Source organism: Cotesia typhae, unplaced genomic scaffold, assembly GCF_013202065.1.
Source record: "Cotesia typhae breed Kobodo isofemale line unplaced genomic scaffold, CoteBio_Ctyphae contig_48, whole genome shotgun sequence".
Classification (NCBI taxonomy): domain Eukaryota; kingdom Metazoa; phylum Arthropoda; class Insecta; order Hymenoptera; family Braconidae; genus Cotesia; species Cotesia typhae.
The window spans coordinates 8492571-8507329 of NW_027423756.1; the positions used below are offsets into that span (position 1 = coordinate 8492571).

Here is a 14759-nt window from a genome sequence, read left to right on the forward strand (position 1 = left end):
TATGGAAAATTTAAACTCAACAATTTTTGCTATATTTTGTTAAAAGTAATTATATCCTTAAACTTTTGAAGTAAGTAAAACAAATCATTTAATAATTATTTATATTCAAAAATTCAATATAATAACAATAATGATAACTATTATTTTTTTTTCAGTCAGATAATTTATTGCGCCTTTGGAAATCAAGGATTTGTATTTAATTTAGTAGCAGATGTCAGTTATTTTGATATTTTTTTTTTCTCATCAATTTTAATTTGTAATTTAATTTATTGAAGACTTAGCAAAAAATAGATCAGTGAGGTGCTTAATAAATTAAAAGTAATATTATTTTTATCAATAATAATATCTGTTTATTAAAATCTCAATTTTAATAGCATTTAGAATACTTTGTTTTTAAATCAATTTTCAATTCAGAGTATAGGCACAATATCTTTGGCATTGATCACGAAACATTATTACAAAGGTATTTGATTTCGTAAATACGAAAGAATGTCATCGGTTCCTTTGACCAATATAGCTTGACGTGGTTGTTTGAAGCAATTCCCTGACAGCAGCAGAGTCCTGTAAAATTAAAATAATTAGAAGCGTTGAAAGAATCCGAACTAGTAGTTTTAAATACCGTAAATATATGCAAAGCTACGATTTGATAGCAATTATGGAACAATAAAATTCTTTACCATACTCGATGAGGTGACAACGGGATGGTGATTTGCACTGAGCGTAACAATTATAACATGCAATGATATGCAATGCTTGGGATCCAACATCATAACATTCATATTACTGATGGCTTACATATCAACTATAGGGAGAATTAACAAATAAACAACTAAAATACCACACTTAAAAATAAACGAGTAAAAATTCGTACAACATTTAAGAATTAGCGTTTTTTTAAATAATTCAATTGATTTTCACTTGAACAATAATCATGCACAATGAGCGAGAATTAAAATTTTTGTTGGTCAATTTTTACCTGATGTTTGTTTGGTTTCCTAGTTCGGGAGGTACATGTCCAATGTCATTATTCGACAGATCTAATTTTGCTAATCGTTTTAGTTTAGCAAACGATGATGCGTCTATTTCTTTTACGCGGTTATCGTGAACAATTAGTATTTCCAAATGACTTATATTATAGATACATTCAGGTACGACCGTAAACCTAAAAATTAATTATGATTTTCAAGTAGAAAAATATTCAGAAAACAAATAATAATTAACAAAGTATGTTTTTAATTCAAAAGTAAAAAATTATTTAATTACTTATTATGTGAAATATTTATTTCTCGTAAAAGTTCAAGCTTTCCAATGCTCTCGGGTAGATTTGTCAATTGATTTTTACTCAAATCCAAGTATCTCAAACGACAGCAGAGCTCACCGATCCAGTCAGGCAATGACGTCAGCTGATTGCAGAATAATTTTAAATCTTCAATAGACTTTATTAAATTCAATTTATCCGGCAATTGTGTAAGTCGATTGCGACTTAAATCAACACACGTCACTTTAGCTTCACTTGCATCTTCCAAAACGATATCAGGTATTTGGTCAAGATTCTGAGCTGCCAGACTGAGTAGTTTCGTGTGCTTCATCATGTACCTAAAATTTTTAAATTATTAATTTTACTTTAAATTCATACTTTGAATATTTATTGCTCTAATATTGCTAACTTATCAGGGCCAGGAATCATAGCCGGACATGGTGATAATGATCGATTTAATTCAATAGACTCGGAGTCAAAGCCTTGCCTCAAGTGTCTTAAAATTCTCGGTGTACCGCATTGAATAATATCTCTTCTTACATTTTTAATTTTATTACCATCGATTATGAGATGCTTCAAATTCGGCATTACACATAGTGAATTCGATACGCTGTGACAATAAACAAATTATATAATGAGTAAATATTATTAGATTGAAATAATAAAAGTAAAGTAGACAAACATACAAAGTTAGTTTGTTGAAGGATAAGTCAAGTCGTTCTAAATTGAGTAGGGTAATGATGTCATCAGGGATTGTTTCTATTTTATTATTAGACATTACCAGAGATTTTAATTGCCCAATACCTTCTAAACATTCCATTTTAAATTCCTAGACAAATCAGTGACATGCAAAAATTATATATTTCCTTAAATTATTCATATATTTTAAATTATTTGGAAAAAAAAAAAAAAAAAAAAACATGCGCTCTTTTTTACGTACAGTGATTTGGTTGTTAGAAAGGTAGATTTCACGTAAAGCAGTACACCCAATTACATCAGGAAAGACAGATAAACGATTATCCTGTAGATTAAGAATCTCGAGTTTTCTCATTTCACCCAAAGGAGGAGTTACTTCGAAGTGATTAAAACTTGCATCAAATTTTTTAACAACTATTAAATAATTTTTTTGTTAGTAAGTAGAGAAAAAAATAATTTTTAGAAAATTTTTAAGATAAAGTTGTTCCACAAATTTTTTTTATAGTACATTAAATAACTATTTGTTTGTTAGCATTTAAACTCTGAACAGTAAAACACACCTCTCATGCTCATAATATCCGGTGGTAATTCTATCAACAGATTGTGACTTAAATCAAGATTACATAGCCGTACCAGGTATCCCAATCCAACAGGTAGTTTCGCGATATTATTATATGACAGATTCTAATTAAAATAGTAACAATAATAATTATTTATCAGTTATCCTTATTACCATTATTTATTTTTGATGAATTAAATTTGAACTCACTAATGTCTCCAGCATAACAAGATCGCCAATTGATGGGTCTAACTCTTGAATATTATTGTGAGATAAATTCAGGTGACGCAGATTCTCCAATGTAAATAAACTAGTATTTATTTTGTTCAGATTATTGTGAGATAAATTTAATTTTCTCAGCTTAGATAAAGTTTTTAATGCGTCAGACAATTCTTCAATCAAATTATCGTGAAACTGTAATTAAAATCGTCGTGTTAAAAAGAGATAATATTTGTTACTATAAATACTATGAAAAACCTTGAAGTCGTTAAATTAATGTCTGACATTGAAAGGCTGTAATCACTGGCGTGAATATACAAACAAAATTCACAGGATTTATCATAAATTTATGCTATAAAATATTAACTTACGTCCAAATCAATGAGATCTGATAAATTTTCAATTTCTGGATCAATGGTTGTTATACTATTTGAACAAAGGTTCAATGTTTTTAGCAGTTCTTGTTCCCACCAACGATCTCGGTCGTCATCAAAATCCAAATTCATATGGAGCTCTTCGATCTCTTCTTTTGTTAAGTCGTTTATTGTCCATACTCTTTTAGGCACTTGTGTATAAAAAATTTATTTATATAAATAATGAATAAATGTTTGGTAAAAATTATTGTAAGAAGTACTCACCTGTAGCTAATCCCCTTGAAGACAAATTAAGCTCGCCAGTTTTCCTCGCAGTGATAATAATCCGTTCAGACAATTCATTATTGTCGTCTTTCTTTGTTCTCGGCTTGAAAACAGCTAGATGGTTTACAAACTTCTTACGCTTATCGAGATTTATTTTACGTTTTTCAACACTCATTTTTGTTTTTATTGCCCTCGTCACTGTCAACTTGTTTGTGATATTGATACTACGAGTTTTGCAATCACTTTAATACGCAATGAGCTGTGTGAACTACTGTCCATGACAATCGTAGATAGTTTGAGTAACTAACTCCGCCCGTGAACTTGGGTTCTAAATAAATAATACTAACGTAAGGTACGGGAAGACATAGTAGACTGAATGACGACGTAATTTAATCAATACATGTTTCATAATATGTTACGTTACTTGTATTGCGTGTAAATTTATTTTGCTTTGTTTGTACTGTCCATCGGCATATTGCCTTTTAAACAAATTTAATTATATTTGATTGTATAGTTATGAATACATTTCAATTTTGAAAAATTATTACGAGTCATTTCCAAGTTATTGATTGGTTTCATATTGAAGACTTAATTACTTTATTTAAATTAAAAAAAACATACTAAGGATTTCTACTGTTGATAATAGCGTTTTCTTTATCAATTTACTGAAGAGTAACATATGTAGGACAAATCGAGAAGTATATTAACAAATATTGTATAAAATAATATCTAATTAAACAACTTCTGATTTTTCATACATCTCAATGAATTATAATTTTTAAAATTAAATTTAGTCATTTAGTTATAATTTTTTTCATCCACTTAAAAACTCAATTTAATTATAAAAAATCCATACAATCAAGAATTTTTATTCATTTAAACGCTTGTCACAATTTACGTTTGTTTATAATTGATTGTATGTTGAACATTTAATTTTTATGAAAGCTTTATTTCATTAGAACAATAGAATTTATTATAAAGTCAGTTTGGTCTGACTATCATGAAGAAATTTAAACAGCAAAACAAGATAAAAAAGTTTAAAGAACGATAATAATTGGTAAAAGTTAAGTGCAAAGGTATGATGACGAAGAAATGGAAGGAAAAGTGACTTTGCGTGATAGCTCATGCTACTTTCGCGTGTCGAATTCTGATTTGCTTTGTTGAATCAAGTATATACGGTAGCCCTATCGCGTTTAAAAGCAAATGGGTGGTTGCATTTTTGTATTTTCTTATATATCTATACATAAATCTAGGGGCTCCAACTATTCTTTCATTATGAACCCTTTCCCCTTCCCCTACCTGACGATAAAATTGCTGATGCAATTTGAATCCACTATGCAATATTGTAAGTTAACCACCAGCACCGCTATATCTATTAATTGACTTTTTAACACGATAAAACGATTGATGGAAGGCACGATGATGTTGCTTCTTTGGTTAATTTAAAAATTAAACTATTTCTTTGTATTGCTGCGACTTAATAACGTTCGGGTGGTGTAATTTATTTGAGCACTTAGTCATAACTTTTTTAGCCGATCCTTATTTTTTCGACCTTCTTGGCTCGTTCCTTGAAATATTCAACGACTTAAAGGTAACGACTTAACGACTATACCAATTTAGATATTGAAATATATATGAGTTGTGGGTAATTTATCAAGTCATTTAACATGTCAAAATAGGAACTACTGAGACATTGGCAAATTGAACACCTTGCGCCCACAAAAGACATTTGTAGCAGATTTACATTGCGATAGTAGTTAAATTAGTTTCATCAACTTTTTCTTCACTGTTTAGATCTGAAATCGCGTGGTCGTGATTTAGACTCATTCAAAATTACTTCGCTTCATGTTTAAGTATGGGTATAAGTATAATATATGTATATTCATACACCTGCGAGTTTGTATGTGTATATTTATTCACGTAGGTAAATATATATGTATATATATATATATATATATATATACACATTTATATATATACATTTATATAAATGAAAAATACCAAGAGAAAATTTTCGTAAAACGTGACTCTAATGGTGGCTTTCGTGCATTTGGGCAACCCTTATTTTCTTTATCCACGAAGACGTACAAAAGCAGAATGAGAATTGACGTGGTGCTTCATTCTCGTTGGGCCGATGAACTGACATGTGCGTTTCCCACAAGACTCTATATACATGTAAACGCAAATCAGTTCTCTCATACAAATATATATGAATAAACACATATATTTGTATGACTTTATTTTAGTTTATTATCTTATATGTTCTCTATTAAATTTTAATTTCCTCTTCATAGCTTATTCATATTATTTTTCTCATACGATTTTTATTTATATTGGACGAAATTTATATGGCTGCCCTAGTTTTGAATATTGGAATTTGAATACTTCCTTAGGGACACTGAGACGACCGGCGTGTGCTTTGCTCTGATTCCTTGTTACGTTTTCATTTCTTTACGGCGGTAAGAAACAATATTTTTTAAAGTTTCTTTGAATTATTATTTGTTGAACTATAAATGTCATAAGATTCTTGTGAATATAAACAACTCTTGAAAATTTATATATTTTTTGAGTCATTTATTTCAGTCGAAGTAGTAAATATTGAATTTAAATGTCTATACATCATGTATAATCGCGGTTACCAATTTCGTCAGGAATATCAAATTTACTTTATTCAATTACGTTGGCATGTATTTTTGGGCTTTTCATTTTTAATTATAGTTGCGATATCGAATTAAGAGTAGGTCATCAGACTATTGCACTTGTGTATTAAGAACATGAAATGGATTGTCTTTAGTTATAGTTTATCACCAAGACGGTTTATTGATAGACATGTATGCATAATTATTGGCTTACAATCTATTTTCATATCAGCTTGAACACCATCAATAATATTGATTTTAATCACCATATTGACAATTAAATATCAGACAGCTGTCTTAAAATTAGTAAAATCAAAATTACGTTAGCGATTACTATTAGAAGTAATTTCCTGTACTTATGAATTCTGCCAAGCAAACTGGTTAATTAGCGTTCCCTTTTATCTCAAAATTTTGATGTTACATCCACTGTAATTTAATCGTTCATTCATTATTCGATAAATTTTAAGAATTGAATACTTAATTTGATTGTTAAATGATTAAAGATTAAACTTGAATATTTAAACGAACAAAATAGTTATCTTCATTCATTATTTATACTCATCTAACTAAATGTAATTTAAAAAGATAAATTCTAAAATTTAACTCGATTCATCGTTTGAGTCATTATGCAAACACGTGTCGCGATGTGCATATGCGTGGGTAAATATGACTCGAGTATTACGCGGGGAATTTAACAGACGTTATTCTTTGTGTTCAATGACGTAAAGTTACTTGCAGATTTAGAAAAGAAATCGTCGATAAGGTAAAGGATGCAGTGTAGCATAAGACTTATAATCACGTCTACGTGTCAATTTTTCTGCATGCTACGACTGCATTGGTACAGATCAGAGACACGTGCTATCTTGTTTTACGTAGGCTTCTCGTGACGTACACCCTTTCGATTCACTTGGCAATTTAATTGTTGGAGTTTGGAAACATTTTTTATTTTTATTCTTCTTTCATCCGTTAAACTATTAAAAATATCGAATTTCCAAAACAATAACTGTTCAATAACCATTTTAGTAACATCCTCTTTACAATAATATTTCTTTTTGATTGTTTTGCAAATTGTAGAAAGTTAGAGAAATTGTTAAGGAGTTATTGATTCGTTATTGATGGAACAGAAATTAGATTCAAGTCTCTGAATGTACTGATGCTGTACAGCAGCAGCAGCACTGCAGTATTAGCGGCAGTAGTATGTTTATACAACTGTTTTTTCTCTCTTTTCATTGAACGTTACTCTATCCAAGATTATATTCAAACTGATTCAGAGAGTGGTGTACACTCTGAACCCGTGGGATATCGAAATAAACCAGTTTTAGATATTCCAATAGATTCGGTGAGTGACGTATACACCCACAGGTGAATACTCTCTGTGTGACAAGAAGAGAAGATTGGATATGGCAATACGAATTGAACAGTTGAAATAGTATACATCTATATACGTTATTTGTATTTGAATGTTCATATTTGTTGAGTATGTACACCTATAACACACACAATATACTTCTGGTTCAATTTTTTCGTTTGATGGTTTTAGCGTATCAGCTTAATATGGTTATAGCTAAGCCAAAAAATCGTGCTCATTTTAAAGAATTATTATGATTCAATGTAAATAGTAAAAATACAAAATGGTACATATTGAATTATTTATTTATTCGGTATACACAAACTATATTTATAAATTTTTGTTAAAAAGTATTAAAATTAATCATTTTTATTATTTACTAATGTTTGTTATTTTTATATTCATCCGAGAGAAATTAAAAATTTCATTTCGTAACGACGTAGAATAAGATAAATATATAGTCATTTCTTTTTATTTTTTTGTCGGTCTCAGTGACATTTTACCGGAGGGTTGAAATGCGACATTTACACACGCTCGCTTTGACTTTTTTTATTTTTATGAATGTACTTTTCCGCTACAATAGCATACGCAGGATGTTTGCAGGATAGAATATACGCATTTTTTTTTATTATTATTGCTTTGTTTTCTCTTTTCTAAATTCATTAGTATTAACAATCACAATAATATATTAAAAAGTAAATAGTTTATGCATTTCAATTACTCTGAATTTATTAGAGTAACTAAATCGTATTTTATTTTGTAAAAATTATAAATAACCACTGTCAAAATAATATATAAAGATTCTTATTTAAGCTATCGATTTTTGTTATTAGCTATTTAAGTCATTTGTGACTTGGAATATTAAAAGTAATTTTTGTTTAAAGGATCATGAATATATTTAATGGTATTATTAATAATTCTTGATTTATTGAGATTCACTAAATGAAATATTCAAAGCAATCGTCGACATCAGCGTTGATGAGTTTCGCCTTTAAATCATGAATAATTTGTATTAGTTAATTGCTATCGTTTTCAAAATATAAAAGCTACATTTGATGAGATAAACTTTTATTGTAATAGATGTCGTTGAATATTTAAAAATATTGCTTTCTGAATCTTTTTAATATCTTACAATAATTTTTAAATTTTATAAATAACAAGATATTTATTTATTCAAATTTTACTATCTTTACGTAAGATAGTAAATCATAATAAAATAACAATCATTATATGTTTATTTTCAAAAAGATAAATTGATTGTTTGATTGAAAATACAATCACAATATTTATTCTTGATTATTTTAAAGCGATTTTCAGATTCGAATTTTTTTAAGAAAACAATTTATCTTTCCCTGCGTAATAATGCATAAAAATGTATGTATGTATTTGTGAGTGTATGATAAGCTATAGATTCATATATATATAAATTTTACGAGTCAGGGTTTATTTCTGTTTGGACGGTCACGTAAGCATTTCGTAAGCTAAAGCGCTAAAGTGGCAAAACTTAGTTTGCTTCTCAAGATTGGCAAGTTTCATGTTTTCTCGTTCGGTTGCTCAACTTAACTTCCGCCACTACGGTATGGTAATAAATCAACGGTATTTCCATGGTGGAAATGTTATTCCCCGTTGGCGTTGTACAGCCTCAGGGCCAGTTGACGTGTTGGTAACATTTGCGCACAATAATAATGAACAATGGACTTTGGTAAATGAAAATGCAAATCGAGTGGTGTTGGTGGTGGTTAGGTGATGGTGGTAGGTTTATGACTTAGAACTACAACCACATATGTATATCTATATATTACTACATAGTTGGCAGTTGGTTGTTATGTGCCCAGGGCATACTATTGTCACCTGGTGATTCGTGACTTGCAAGACAGTAACTGACAGTATGTATTAATATATATACGATATACACGTGTGGAAGAATTAATAGACAATTTGAGAGATATGTATTACTGTGGATTATGTCTCTAGTCTTGAATATTATACTTCAACATATTGAGGTTGTTCTGACAGTAATCTTCTAAGATAATAAAATTCTGATGATAATAGAGTAAAAATAATGGTAGGTCATAATGTTAATACTGATAGCCTCATTTTCAACATCTTTAAACAATAACATAGCAATTGAATTGCTTGATGTTAAGCATTGCGGAAAAGTATCTATATTTTGTCTCGAGTACTTAGAATTGAAGGTTGATTATTTGAAATAGTTGTAAGTTTAATTCAATCTAAATGCTCCTCGGTTTTAACTTTCGGGTCTTGTGACATAAACTTTCGTCTTAGTCATTCCTTTGAAATGGTATAACATTTAATCACTCCAGTGAACACGGCACTGTGTCTCTCTTTGGATCTCTTCAGTGACTCAGTACTTCCAGTGGTTTAATCAATATCAAACTGGACGTATCTTGTAATTTATTTTATCTATTTGCAATTCACTACTCTTGCATTAATAGTAATTACTGCGCGTGTTTTCATAGTTATTTATAAATGAATTTACACCGTGAAATTCTTGTCTTCACTTTGATATTGAGTAAGTAAAGATATCTTCAGTTGATAATTATTCAAGAGAAATTTCATTAATTAACTTTTTGTTTTCTTTTAATATTTTAATATTTTAATTCATGTGAAACTTTGTAGCCATCTTTGCTTTGATACAGTTCGCACAGTCCAATTTGTGTCACTGCAGTCACTGCGATGATGATACTAAACTTCTGGATACCAAAGAAAATAATTTAACTGAGAATGGTGATGATAATGATAATAACGATAGAAATAAAACCGATGGTATGGACGATGAAGATGAAACTACCATAGACTATCAATTACTACTAAAAGAAGATTTCGATGGCGATGGAATTCTCACTATTTGCGCTAGAGATCGTGATCATGAGGATCGATCTTTCCCAAGTATTTGCCATATGTTATGTCACAATGCTTGCACTGAATTTAATAGTAAAGAAAATAAAGAAAATAATGGAACGTACGACGTGATGGCGTACAGAACAAGTAAGCAATGACGATCGTTTATCAGTTTCTGTTTTCACGTCGAGCATACTACGTTTTCATAAATATCTCTCTATTTATGTTCATCTTTGTATGTTTTATTATTTATTGTTTTTATTTTTTTTTTTTATTTTTACAGATTATTATAAACTTCACGATGGTCCTTGTCGTAGACATTACACGTGATCAATAATACTGTAAAAAAATATATTGACTTGCAGACTGCTGAAATTTTTGAAATTTTATTAACTCACCTGAACAAAATATATCCAATATTATTAAAAATTTATAAATTAAGGAACTGAGTTCAATATTATTAATAATGTACTTAAAAATTATATTGAATTCTTTTACTTTTATAATTTATGTATATCTTTAATATTTGATTTAAGTAATGCATTATAAAACATTATAAATCATTGAAACTATAAAAGGTAACTAATTAATTATTCGTTACTCACATATATTACTAGGATTGACGGGCGGAATTCCGGTATTAATATAGATTGACACACATTTAAATGTCTTTTCGATTATACGTAAAATAAAAATCGTATCGTTTGTTTTGTGGTTTCTTTCATTTCTAATGAAAAAATAACTTTGAGCAGACTCCATAACATATCGTGTGATCGTGTAATATTTAAAAAGATATCACTTTTTTCTAGTTGGGATTTATTCGCATCAGTTAGGTGATAAATTCTCTTCATGTACTCTATTTACATAAAAATATCTAATATTTCCAGTAAAAGCACATATTTATTGCATTTTATGTATATTAATTTCATCTTTACGTGGACTATGAATGTTTCAATTAAAAATTTGTCAGTGTCTCTATCATAATTATTATTCAACAGTGATATTAAAAAAGTAAATGTGAAAATGTCAATAGTTAAAAATTTGTTATTGGTTATCCGACAGTCTCGAAACTTTTTGATAAACATGTTTATTATCAATGTTTAAATTACTTCATTATTTACGACAACAAAAGAGAATCCGGATTTTCAAACTCGGTGATGATAGTAATTGAATAAAAGTCAATATTAATACTTGAAAAGTTAATACCTGTTTAATAGAATGATGGGAACAAAGTTTTCTTAACTGTCAATTTACCACGTCGTGCATAGTTTTACGTGTAAATTAAGAACACGTCGCTCATTAGAGTTCAATCACATTAGTGGTATGAACTTGAGAGTACAGACTGGTAAAGGTTTTGTCGATGCTTCCAATCACAATTCTCATTTACACCTGCACATTTTACGTAGTAGTCGATTTGGTGATTTGAAAATGGGTGGGAAAATCGCTTTAACTAAATGAAGTTGAATCTCATCAGCTGTTAATAATGTCTCAATTTCTAATTAGGTGATATAAAGAAATACGTGAGAATTGGTCATTTTCTTTTCCATCGTTTGGCTGGTCTAGTCGTGGTTTTTTTCTTCGGAAAGTACAAGTCTGCTCTATACATATATATAGAAGTGTAAATATGAGGGTAGTACAGTGGGTTTCTGGTGGTACTTAGTAAAAGAGGATAAAATATAAAAATAAAAAAATTAAAGTTAGAGCAAGATAGCGATTGAGAGAAAAGTGAGAGTGATAATGAGAAAAGAAGGTGGTAAAAGAAAAAAATTAACCAGATAGTGAGTCTTCGCAAATTGAGTTGGACGATTCTGGAATTTAAACTGGAGTTTAGCAAGTCAAAGTGTTTAATGTACTAGCACCAGGTTCTTCAGTTTAATTATTGTGATATTCAATCGATATTACGTATCCTACAGATTATAATATAATAAAAATGTTATTATTGTAATTATTTTCGAGTATTTTTCATAGGATAAATTATTTTAGTATTTAGTTAATTTTTTTAGTTTTGTACACGTGGAAATTTTTAAACATACTGATTCTATCCAAATTGAAGTTAATTACATTCAACATTATATATCTACGTCAAAAAGTTTTTTTTTATTATTTTTAATAACTTAGATCAACTTTTGAAGCAATACGAGTTATGATATAAAATAAATTTATTCTTAATTTCAATCTTCTTCTGATTTAATCATTGCTCTGGGATTATATTATATCATAATTATACATTCTCAATATTTAAATAATTTATTATTAGAATATTCTCTTACAATTTCTATAAAAACAATAGATCGTTTTAATGTTCAATAATGAACTTGCGTATTGATTGATAACTTTTAAATTATTAAAAATTGTCCGTCGTTCAATCATTGTTTATTTATGCAGAATTTTAGATCCATTTGGGTATATTACTTTTAAATTTTGTTATCAATAAATTGTATCTTACTCATAAATAATGAGTCTAGCAAAGGTAGTCTTGAATTAGTTATCAAGTTTTACTATCTAAAAAAATTCAACTATTTACGGTTTCTCATACCTCAATAAAATAAAATACGATATAAGAACTATTTTTCTATTTATGGAAAAGTATCAAGTCATGTTTCTTTTTCCAAAGTAATGAGCAATAATGGTGGTCAAATTAATTTTAAATGACAAGAGAAAGAAAAACAAAAGAGAAAAAAAGTATCAATTGAGTTTCTTTAATTGACATTGTTTGGAAAAGATTTGAGGTTACACGATCGACACTCGTACTTAACTGGCTTCATTTATTCTTGCTTTACACGACTCATGTGTCGTATTTCCCTGTCTCTGCGCCAGGACAGCTGCCATTTGTCTGGCTTGCTAAGTAACTAATTACAAGACTCGAAAACCGCAACAGAAGATCACGAAACACCGTGTCTACTTTATACATACAATATTTATGTTTTACTCTTAATAAATAGTATGCTTAAAAATTCATCCTTTTAACTAACCGAAACATTTCAATTATCCAGTCAATTATTTCAAAGTAATTACAGTAAATCTAAAATTTTCTTTTTAATTGCTTAATTATATCCTATTATATTATCAATTATATCATTAACCACTGACTTGCAAATAAAGTTATTATCCAACAGCTTTAAATTTCATCAGTACGATTTGAATGACTCTTATTAATTTCATGGTAATTTTTGCGGATAGCAAATGTCAGAGTGTAACTCATAAAACGATCGTTCTTTCTTTAGTTTTTTTTTTTTGCTCGATTATACCGTGATAACGTCATTTATGGCGAGGTCATCGGGCGTGAATACGCCTTCGCACGACACGTGCGATAAATCTTTCCCACCCGATCCTCTCAGTGACGACTTGAGACGATACCGATGAGAAGCCTCGTCCTCCTGCTCGCTTACAGAAGAGTGACATGAAGAAGCTGGTTGCCCTCCACACAATTTATACATGCCGACAACCTCTTGTGTATATAAGGGATGCAGGTCGTGTTCAGTCAGCCGTGCTCTCGGCAATCCACTGGGTGGAAATAAAAAAAAAGAAAGTAGAAAATCGAGGAGAGTAAATGTAGAGCCTACGCTGTCGCTCAGCTTATATTATTCTCCAGGCTTTTTCTACTTAACCTAGAACCATGTGACTGACGATGGTAATGACTTATCCAGTAAAGAGGAGATCTAATTCTAGTCTAACGATCAAATTAGTATCGCATCTATTTTTTTTTACCCTCTACAATCAGATTCTTTGAATTTAACTTACTTTTAACAGTCATTAATTATTTTTATAATGAATAAATTTTACAATTTGTACATTTAAAATCAATAAAGTAAAAAGATAATAAAATTAAAAAAAAAAAAAAAGCATAATTTTACTTTATCTTCAATCAAATGAATTGCGGTCATTTTGCACCGCAATTTATAAGCAATATTAATTTGAATACATGAATTTACACAAATTTTTCTTAATTTAAATTAATTTAACTTGATTCAAAAATATTTCTTAAGAATCAAGTTAATTTTTTTTCAATACAATATTTTATAATCTCAATATGAATTTTACAGTACATACTGTTTCTGTATATAGATATTAGAGATATGTGTAAAATACCGACAAAACAAATGCACAGGGGGATGAACTACACGATGGAGAATGAAAGTGGGGGATGGATGGCGCGCGCTGTCTAACTGAGAAACCCTTGCCGCGTGCCCCACTAAGTGGGGAGAGTTGTCAAGAGGTTGAGTTTAATATAATGCTGGATTCCAGTAAGTTAGAACTTCAGTCGTGACGCGGACGACACGCGCGATAGTCAATTAATGGGATAGGGGTGCTGATAATTGCTGTGTAATTAAATCGTTGGTTCTTCAGTTTTTGCTGTTGTAATAATTATTATTGTTATTCAAGTTATTGCTGCTGGTATTGTTGTTATTGTTGTTATTTATATTGCTGGTTGGTTAGTTGATTTTATTGAATCGAGGTGAGTTGATTGTACAAGAACTGGTGGATGAAGAAGAACATAAATGGGCCATGAGCTACGTGATAACAATGTTATCGAGAAGTG

The 14759-nt window shown here is 29.5% G+C and overlaps 3 protein-coding genes across 5 annotated transcripts in view; 2 read left to right on the plus strand and 1 right to left on the minus strand.

Annotated features, from left to right (window-relative positions):
- The window catches only part of LOC141529685 (neurotrimin), a 108282-nt gene that overhangs the window by 370 nt on the left and 93153 nt on the right, over positions 1 to 14759 (plus strand). The gene's annotated exons all lie outside the window — the stretch shown is intronic.
- LOC141529805 (leucine-rich repeat-containing protein 40) lies at positions 325 to 3731 on the minus strand. Of its 2 annotated transcripts, XR_012479664.1 has the most exons (11): positions 3371 to 3731; positions 3104 to 3297; positions 2724 to 2927; positions 2515 to 2638; positions 2199 to 2368; positions 1945 to 2087; positions 1668 to 1868; positions 1264 to 1596; positions 977 to 1162; positions 678 to 802; positions 325 to 561 (listed from the first exon to the last, which is right to left on the minus strand). XR_012479664.1 is itself a non-coding variant. In XM_074246507.1 (10 exons), exons 1-10 carry the CDS (start codon positions 3543 to 3545, stop codon positions 456 to 458), a joined length of 1836 nt encoding a protein of 611 aa, XP_074102608.1. In that variant the 5' UTR covers positions 3546 to 3730; the 3' UTR covers positions 325 to 455. The 2 variants fall into 2 exon arrangements, 1 of the variants encoding a protein (XP_074102608.1); XM_074246507.1 differs by lacking the exon at positions 678 to 802 and having other exon boundaries at positions 3371 to 3730.
- LOC141529382 (uncharacterized) lies at positions 8822 to 10594 on the plus strand. 2 transcript variants are annotated; one of them, XM_074245885.1, is made up of 3 exons: positions 8822 to 9422; positions 10018 to 10366; positions 10503 to 10594. In XM_074245885.1, exons 1-3 carry the CDS (start codon positions 9420 to 9422, stop codon positions 10547 to 10549), a joined length of 399 nt encoding a protein of 132 aa, XP_074101986.1. In that variant the 5' UTR covers positions 8822 to 9419; the 3' UTR covers positions 10550 to 10594. The 2 variants fall into 2 exon arrangements, with proteins under 2 accessions (XP_074101986.1, XP_074101985.1); XM_074245884.1 differs by lacking the exon at positions 8822 to 9422 and adding an exon at positions 9429 to 9890 and having other exon boundaries at positions 9998 to 10366.